Source organism: Capsicum annuum, chromosome 2 (assembly GCF_002878395.1).
Source record: "Capsicum annuum cultivar UCD-10X-F1 chromosome 2, UCD10Xv1.1, whole genome shotgun sequence".
Taxonomy (NCBI): Eukaryota; Viridiplantae; Streptophyta; class Magnoliopsida; order Solanales; family Solanaceae; genus Capsicum; species Capsicum annuum.
Genome location: NC_061112.1, coordinates 17,011,432 through 17,021,483, shown reverse-complemented (window position 1 = coordinate 17,021,483; position 10,052 = coordinate 17,011,432). Strand labels below are relative to the sequence as shown.

Here is a 10,052-nt window from a genome sequence, read left to right as displayed (position 1 = left end):
ATTGAGAGGGTGTCTTGAGATAACTATGTTTTGTGTTAAAGAGAAGAATTGCATGAGATAGAGACTTTGGACATGACCACCATTGTTTGTTAAATTGTTGATATAGAGAATTGCTTGCATGGTTTTATATGAATTTTAAAGCATGAGTTCCTTGAACGAATTGTTGTTATGGTGGTCCTGAATTTCATGATTTGAAAACAGAGATATAAATTGCTATAAATAGCTCAGATAATGTGACTTGCAAGTCAATAGTATGACGATACCATATATGTGTATATGCCATGACAGAGTTAAAGATTTCAGAGTATGTTTTCAGTGCATGCGTGTTTAAAGAACTAAAAATGGGCATAAAGAGGGTTAGGCGGTTACCCGAAGAAGGCATGAGTTTAAGTAACTCTTAGCCTGAAACCGTATTTGCCGATACGGGTATATTATTATTGTATACGGGCGACGGCTGTGTGGCGTCGTAGATTCAGAGACTCCGATCCTTGCGGCACACTTAGGTTGGGGGTTTGGCTGCCGAATTAATAGCAGATCCCATATATCCCGTGGGATTACAGATTGTAGGGTACACCACCATCTCAAAAGTAAGATAAAGATTGTCACAGATTTCAAATATTTTCACAGAGTTTTTTTAAAATGCCCATGTGATTTCTTACTATATGATATGTTTATGAACTGCTTTAAATTGCTCTCATATATGTTGAATATAAATAATTATTTTGGATTTGCTCTGCGTATCAGTACATTTGTATTGACCCCCTCCCTTACCTCTCAGGTTCTGAGGCTCAGTCTAGGGGTTCAGATAAGCAGTAGATAATTCAGACAACAGATCAGATTGTGCAGTAGTGAGCCTTCTCTATTCCAGAAGGCCTGTCCTTTCAGATTATGTCATCTATTACATTTTTGGTCTACTGGGGGCCTTGTCCCAGTTTTCAGATAGTTGTCAGATTTTCATGTAGTAGAGCTTTCGCAGGCTGTTCCAGATGTTGTTAGTGATTTTCAGATTTCATTCCTTATTGTTAAACTTAATCCCGAGTATGATCATGTTTTCGTATTAGATCATAATTCCACATTTTCTTTTATTATATACATGCTGTGCATGAGTACCAGATAGAGTAGGACGTCCGAGCCTTCATGGTTCCGGATGTCCATCACGGCCAGGCCCTAGTTCGGGTCGTGACACTAATTGAAGTTATTGTTTGCAATTACTCTTCACGCAGATACCTCTTTCAAGAATGTATGAGATCCAAGACAATTGAAATTTTCACCCATAATTATCAATTCAAATATAGAGTAAAAGAAAAACCCATCACAATTAACTAATTACTTAGACTAATAATCAACACCCGCACATTATTCACCACCTAATCAAACATAACCCCAAGAGTTAAGTTTAGCTACTCATGAAATTAAAGGGAAGAAATATACCAAAGTTGGCATTTAACTCATCCATAGAAAGCAAAGTAAATACATTTGCCAAGCTTAAAATTAATCAATAAAATCAAGATCTCTCTTAGGAACACACCGCAAATTATCTCTCACTCACAAAATAGTTCTCAAACTCTCAAAACTAAAAAATTTAATGCCCAAAATGTGAAGGGTTTAGTCTTCTAATATTTTGGATCTGAGCAACGTAAAATGACAAGTCTGCCCTTGGAAACTTACCCGATAGTCGCTATACACCCTCTTGGTTGCAATCGCGACCCCTGCGACCGCATGAGTTATCTCATGATCGCCAATCTCTGACTTTGTTGACAAATCGAGTTCGGGACCCTCAAATTGCGATAGCAATATCTGAGGGTCGTCTCTTAGAGCTTCTCTTCAGCCTTTGTCAATCTTTTGGTCATTTTCATTCCTTTTCAGCTTTGCCTCAACTCTTTTTCATCAAATTTACCTGTAAGATCACAAATAATAAAAATTAGTGTATTTTATGTAGAACTAGTCTCATATATTCAGTCATTTCATCATAGTGTGCAAGAATTTAGACGTCAATGAGTGGCAACTTTGCCGCTCATCAAGTGTACTACATACCATTAGAAATGATTTGTGAGAGAGGTTGATTATTATCATTTTTTGAAGGAGGTCCTTGAATAAGTTCTCTTAAGTGTAAATCCAAGTTTATCTTGTCACCATTGCCTACGTTCCAAGAAGTTCCTTGAAGGAAAATATTTTGGTTTTTGTTTAGGCTTTTCCAAATATAGGAGTCAGTCAGTTTGTTGTAGATTTGATTGCTAACCTATCTATTCTTATACTTACTTTGGAGGATTTTGACCTAAAATTGGGTCTTATTTTTTGCGAGTCTCCAATTAAGGCTAGATATAAGGGCAGAGTTCTTTCCATCCGATTTAAGGATGCCTAGTCCTTCATAGGTTTTGGGAAAGGTTACAAGATTTCAATTTGCATGATGAATTTTTATTTTTATGTCAGTTGTGCCCCAAAGAAAATTTATTTGGATACGATCAATATGATTGATTGTTTTGGCGGGGAGTAAATTAATTTGCATTGCGTAAGTAGGGATAGCCTCTAGGACAGATTTGACTAGAGTCGTTCTCCCAGGTATAGTGAGCATTTTGGTTTTCTAACCTTTTAGTCTATTATTTATGTTATCAATTATGAATTGATAATCTCTCTTATTAGACTGGAGTCTGATCATAGGTAGTCCCAAGTATTTACCAAAGTTTGAGGAAGCCTTCATATTAAGTCCTTAAATTTACTTTGATGTTAAAGAAAGAGGTTCTCTTTGTTATCCAACTTTCTATGTATTAGCAAAGTACAATATAAGTTGAGAAAAAAAAAAGGAGAAGAAACAAAATAGAGAAAAGGAAAAAATAAAGGTTAAGAAAAAAGAAAATTTTTTTAAAAAATAAAGATTGAGAAATACAAAAATGAGAAGAAAAAGATAAAAATACAGTTTGAGAAAAATAAAAAAACAAACAAACTAAGAAATGATAAATTTAGAAAATAAAGGTTGAGACAAATAAATTAAAAAAAGAAAAAGAAAGAGAAATGAAGAAATAGATAATATTTGAGAAAAAAAAGAAAAAGAAGTAAAAGAAATATGAAGGCTGAGACGAATAAACTAAATCAAGAAAAAATAAAGATCAGGGGAAAGTAAAAAAGTAAAAAGAAAGAAATAAATATAAAAGTTGAGTGATAGATGAGCATGTAAAGTTTAAAAACATTTGAAGTGTACAAGGATAAAAATATTCTTGTTCTATAGATAAATAGTAAAGAACACTAGCCTTTAAAGACTTTTCTTATGAAAGACAAAAATGTAAAGCCACTCATTGTGAAAGCCATATCAAGTAATTTTCTGATTCTTATACCATATAAGACGATAAGTTAATTTAAAACATCAAGGGTTAATTTATCATTTTATATCTATTTTACCTTTTTATTAAATATTATTAATTTTTAATAATTAGATGGCTTATAATAATTAATTATGGGTGATATCGTAAAGTCACGATTGAAGCAGCTGAAGCAGGCATGTCATAAATGATTATTTTATTTTTTAATTAATTATTATTAATATTTTAATACATAAATAACTTATAATAATTAATTATGAATGATATAGTAAAATTATGGTTGAAGCAGCTGAAGCAGACATGTCGACCATGATCTGCCTGCTTGAGCAGCTTCATTGTGACTTATAATATGAGAGAATAACATAAGCATTGTTCTGGATGATTGTAGCATATTATAATACAGTTATATTAATAGGGAGCACATGATAATCAAATAAATATCGAGTATCGAAACGTTATATATATATTATATAATTATTTATACAATATTGATACATATTTATACAATATCAATATATTACATATACATTAAATAACTATATATCAATATTAATAAACGTTTAAATACATTTATACACAGGGCCGACTTCAAGGTGAAGCGACCGAAGCAAGTGCTTTAGGCCTCCAATTTTTGGAGACCCATTTTTTTTAAAGCATTATAGGTTTGTAGTTTTTTAAAATTTTTTTCTTTAGAAAATATCAAACATTTTTTAATATTTTCTTCATCACATTTTAATTTCTCTTAAGCTCAAATAGAAATATCACTTTAGAAATTCAAGATTAAAGTTGACAATTAACATTAAAAAAAAATTCTTTTAATGCTCTCAATTCTAAAAAGAACATCTAATAAATAGAGGTAACTCAGAAAACCATACCTTCTATTTATTATTTTGATTAATGGACGCGAAAAGAATTAAAGCAACGACTACAGTGGAATCGAAGAAGTTGAAAGATAAAATGTATTTCAATCAGATCAAAAGATTTTATTATTTTACGAATGTATATTTTTCTTGATCTTATGTAATTGTCTGAGCTAAAAGAAGTTTTTTAAAAATAAAATTTCAAAAATATTACTTAAGCTTAAAAAAAACATTTCAAGGGATATCAAATGAATTAAGCATACTATTAATTGAAAAGGAATTTTTTGGATAAATAAATTACAAAGTAATTTTATTTATAATTTTATACCTCAAAAAACTATAAATATAAATTTGTGAAAAAAAAATTCAAAGCCTCATTTTAAAATTTTGCTTTAGGCCACCAATTATGTTGTGCCGCCCCTATTTATACAATATCGCTACATATTTAAACACTATTTATACAGTATCGATACATATTTATACACTATTTATATAATTCAATAGATGTTTATGCAATATTGATATGTTAAATAACTATTTATACACTATCATTACATTACATATACATTTTATATACACAGGGGCAGAGCCAGTCCTTTGGCAAAGGTTCATCCGAACCCCCATTTGATGAAAAAATATACAATTTATATACGATGAAAATTATTTTTTATGTATCTATAGTAGGTGTTGAACTCCTTTCGGTTAAGTTTTCTTCAAATATTGAACCCGTAAATCTTGCCTCCACCTCGATATACATTACATATACAATGACCATTTTTGTAGATGATTTTTTGTCACATCTATGGAAGAGGGGGGGGGGGGGGGGGATTTGCCCCATTATGCTGTTTTCATTTTTAATGCGAAAAATACATTGTGAAGCAAAGTATACAGTAGCGACACTCACTATCAAAAAATACAATTATTAGACACGATTTTAGCCATAGTTTTCTATACCATTTAGCCACGCGTGCATCATGGCTAAAATCCGCATATTTCTTTTACTTTAAAATTTTTTTATGTAAATAAAAATATGGCTAAATTTATTATAAACTAATCTTTTTACTTATATATTTAAAATAATCCCAAAAAATATGACTTTACTCCATAATTTTGAATAGTTGAGTCACGGTATAATGCATACCGAACTTATGGTAGAGAGAAGATGGTATCATGTTTTTTGTTCTCTCTCCATAAAAAATAACCGGGAATACTACATTAAATTAACATAATTTTCCTATTTATCCTTATTTATCGTATTTTGCTTTTCGAAAATTAAGTTGCATGAACTTTAATTAATATTTTAAAATATTCATTATATTGCTATGATAAATATTATAATTAATTTTTATTTAATTTTTTAATATTTAAATTTAAAAGTTAATATTAAATTAATCTATTTAAACCTAGCATTGTGGTTTAATTATAGATTTTCGTATAGTGTAAAGTGAGTGAACGAGGGAGTATTTGTGAACAAGTGAGTTGACAGGTATTTTGTCTTAGTAGTTTGGTTAAAGTGGAAGAATAAAGAAAGAAAGAAAGACATAGAATGTGGGGAATGTTCTTGGCTTTCTTGAGGTATGAAGTAATCCTTATATTCTACGGTCGGCAAACTTATTGCAATTTCGTTTTCCTCAGCTCCTTTTTTACTTTCCAATTTCCCTAAGCAGAAGCAGCCAAATAATCAGTAACTGTATGAGTTTTTCTTTCTCCCATGCATTTCAGTTCTCATGAGTATATTTTACATTTATGAATTTTATTAATGTTTCAGTATGATCAAATAATGGATTTTTTACTTGAAACAAATGTCTCTCTCTTTAAGTAAACTAGTCCATTTCTTGTGTTTCCTTAATGAATGCCATTGAAAAAAATCAGTTACTGTATAATTTTCTTAATTTGTATGCATGTAATGTAATGCATCTCTACGTCGCTATAAGTTGCTCTCTTTTTTCCAACTTTAATTATCAACTCGTCTTTTTTGGAACATAAAGAAAGTAAGCACTATCTTTCGCCAACTTATTTTTATCTAATTCGGGTGTTTCCTGCTGAATTCTTCAATTCTCTGCCACATACATGTATATTTAGTGTAAAACTTTACGAGTTCTGTAATGAAGTCAATGGATTTTATTTGGCATAATACATAAACAGACATCTAAACTTGGTTTCGTGAGTAAGCACTCCAACTTTGAGAGCGTACATCTAAAACCTCAAAACATCTAAACAGCCGATGGCGGATCTACACTATAGTTGGGGGTTCATCCGAACCCCCTTTAGCGGAAAATTATGTTATATATACATGATTAAAATTATTTTTTATGTATATATATTAGATGTTGAACCCCCTTCGATTAGTTTTTATATTCACTTATGAACCCCTTAGCGAAAATCCTGGCTCCGCCACTGAAGACAGCTCAAACTTGGTCTCGACTAACAACTAAAAACTCCAAATCATCAACAAAACACACAAATTTTAGAGGTGCCTAGATGATCATTTTGTAAGTTGGAGACGAGTTGAATTGAGTTGAGGCATATAGATGTGCACACTCAAAGCTGGGTATTTACTTGCCAATTGAGACCAAGTTTGCGTACATGTTATATGCATTATGATGATTTCATTTTATCATTGGCCAACCCCATTTTAAATTAGGATTGGGGTATAGTTTGTCAAGAAATGAACCTTGGGCCTAACTCAACCTTAAAAGCTAGCTCTTGTGGTGAGGATTACTCAAGTCCATATAAGCAAACTACCAGTCCATTACTCAACCAATATGGGACTTTTTACCCACTCTAACACCCCCCAATCATGCCCAGGGCCCAACTGGCGCATGGACCGGGAGCCCAAAACGGGGATGGACCTGACTCTGATACCATGTCAAGAATGGACCTTGAGCCTAACTCAACCTCATGAGCTAGTTTTGAGGTTGAGTTAGGCTCAAGGCCACCCAATTCATTGTTTCCGATATTGGGCCCCCGTCTTATATTATCCATGCTCCAGATGTCCAGCTTTGAGCGTGGGGGTGTTGAAGTCCCACAACTGTGGGTTAAAGGATCCTGTGTCTTCGGTCTTGGGCAATCCTCTGAGGTTGAGTTAGGCCCAAGGTCCATTTCTTGACATAGTTGATTGAGAAAAATGTGATCATTCAAGTAGAAGGTTTAGGTTTATATATCTTTTATTTACAGGTAGAAGATGGCAACACTAGCAGATATAGGAGTTTCTGCAGCTATAAATATTCTCTCTGCACTTATCTTCCTTTTGGCATTTGCAATTCTGCGGCTTCAACCACTCAATGACAGAGTGTACTTCCCAAAATGGTATCTTAAGGGTCTGAGAAACGATCCCCTAGAGTCTGGTGGATTTGTTAAGAAAGTTGTTAATTTGGATTGGAGGGCATATATAAAGTTTCTGAATTGGGTACCGGATGCACTGAAAATGCCTGAACTTGAACTGATTGACCATGCCGGATTGGACTCTGCTGTTTATTTACGGATCTACTTGCTAGGGTATGGCTATCTAGCTATTTACTGTATGATTTGTTTCAACATATATCGTGTCATTGCAATATTAATTACTCCCTCCATTTTAATTTGTTTACCTTCCTTTTTAGCCTCTTTAAAAAAGAATGCCATTTTCGGTATCTAGTAGTAACCCAATTTGGATTGGAGGGCATATTTAGATCACAAAATTCGAAGGACATTTTGATACATTACACACATTTTTAGTTTAAGACCACAAGATTCAAAAGTCTTTTTTTCATTTTCTTAAAGTCCGTGTTCAGTCAAACTAAAACAAATTAAAAAGGAGGGCGTACATGCTTAGTGACTTTCAGTTCCTCTTTCACTAGTGGGAAAGACGCATCATGTTATGAAAAGGAAGCACTGGATTCTTTTTATCTTAGTTTCCATTATGTCACATACTTTTTGTCTAAGAGACTGCTGTAGATATTATTGGCGATAATGGGAACAGATTTAGTTTTTTGAACTGATGCATTGCTTATGTACAGCATAATAGATGCTTGTGAAGCTGCCATTTGTTAATACAGGCAGTTTTAGCTGAGCATGTTGAGCGTTGAATGTCTATAACAAGGTCTTTTACAAATGTAAACCATGTAGTCTTTAACGTGCAATAGAACGAACTATAGTACCCGTTAACAAAAAAATATTTGGGTTTGCAACTGAATTTTGAGTTACACTTTGGAACTGAATATCTGATGACATTTATGGCTTCTGATTTGCAGGCTTAAAATATTTGTTCCAATTACATTTCTTGCTTTTACTGTTCTAGTACCCGTTAATTGGACAAATAACACTCTTATGAAGTCCGGGTTTACTTACAGTGACATTGATAAGCTTTCCATTTCAAATGTTCCACTCAGATCACAGAGGTTAGGCAATTTTTCTTTTACCAAGTATTTGATGCAATGGACTCATCATTACCAAGTTCTTGTTGTGATACCTACTTATATAATACATCATTATTTTTGGTTCTATGTTTTAAACCCATAACCTTCTATATCCACACCGCTTTAGGGAAAACATAGATGTTTACATCTGTTTAATTATATTATAAGGCTATTATGATTTCAAAAGACTAGAAGCTGTTTTGAGCATTTATGGACTTTGGTGCATAGAATGAAGTTTATCAAATTGGTATTGCAATATCTTATGTTATACATCACAAAGTCTTATGTCTTTCCTGTATTTTAAGCTCAAACATTTTACGTCATATCAAGCTGCTGTAATAAAAAATTCTCTCATGTCTACCTTATGTTACTAGGCTGTGGAAAGCCAGGTTAGTGAGCTTATCTATTCATTGTTTCAAAATGGATGTCCCTTTGTATTTGCTTGACCACATTTCTTATGTTTGTTCCTTACCCTTCTGATTAGTCAAACTCCGTTTCTCCTGGCTTCTTAGAAACCTTCAATTCAAGTTAAGTTGGCATCATGTCAATAGACTAGCTTTTTTTGGTGTCACATCTCCTGCTTCCTTTGTTAACAAGAAGATCATAGTTGGTGTTCGAGGTTGTTTCCCTTCTTGGGTCAGGGAACTTTGTCAAAAAGACACTGTGAACATTATGAGCTTCAGGTGATATGACTTGTCAAAGAAAAATAAAAAAGAAAAGGAGGTTCACTTCCTTGTGGATCGGAGTCCATAATTCACATAAAAAATTCACTGTTAACATTATTCACAGTACATCGCGATATGTTTCTGGTTGCTTTATCTTCACAGGCTGTATAATCTGTTTCGTGCGGTATCTTTTCAGATTTTGGGCTCATATAATTATGACCTATGCCTCGACAGTTTGGACATGCTATGTCTTACAAAGAGAGTACGCAAAAGTTGCAGCGATGAGGTTGCAGTTTCTTGCATCTGAAAGACGTCGCCCTGATCAATTCACTGTATGTGAAACAGAATATTAAGTATTAATAATTTATAAGTTTCCATTCTGATTTTAGTGTTTATAAATTAGAAATACAATCTTATCATGCATGAAAACTGAGAAATATAACAATTGGTGCATAGATGGATTTGTAACGGATAGCCTTTCTTAAAAAAATAAATAATCTTCACTGTTCAAACTACAAGATTGAAAGTTCAAATATTGATACTTTTCTTTGTGAATTGACATTCATGATCTGTAAATTTTCTTTGATTTTACTGAATACGTGCAAAGATCTTTTGAATCTTCTGAATCGACTTTACCAAAGGAAAACTTTTTGCTTTTGAATCATACATCTTCTCTTTTAATATTTGGTTCCGTAAAGGTGGAATTTAATGTTTTGGTCTTTTTTTGAAATGTATTTTATGATACTCATGCTATTGATGTGATGTCCTGATTAATTTTCATGTTCTAGCCATAACTTATAAAAGTTGAATGTGATG

General features: G+C 32.6%; 1 protein-coding gene across 2 annotated transcripts in view; it reads left to right on the top strand.

Moving 5' to 3' along the window:
* Positions 1-5,617: 5,617 nt before the first annotated feature.
* Positions 5,618-10,052, top strand: part of LOC107857655 (calcium permeable stress-gated cation channel 1) — a 46,916-nt gene continuing 42,481 nt past the window's right edge. Inside the window, exons 1-4 of one of the 2 annotated variants that reach the window (XM_047404969.1) lie at positions 5,618-5,749; positions 7,352-7,672; positions 8,407-8,553; positions 9,433-9,568. In XM_047404969.1, the coding sequence (XP_047260925.1) occupies positions 7,359-7,672; positions 8,407-8,553; positions 9,433-9,568 (597 nt within the window). In that variant the 5' untranslated portion in view covers positions 5,618-5,749; positions 7,352-7,358. Of the gene's footprint in view, positions 5,865-7,351; positions 7,673-8,406; positions 8,554-9,432; positions 9,569-10,052 lie in introns of both variants that reach the window. The other variant, XM_016702508.2, reaches the window with a different exon arrangement.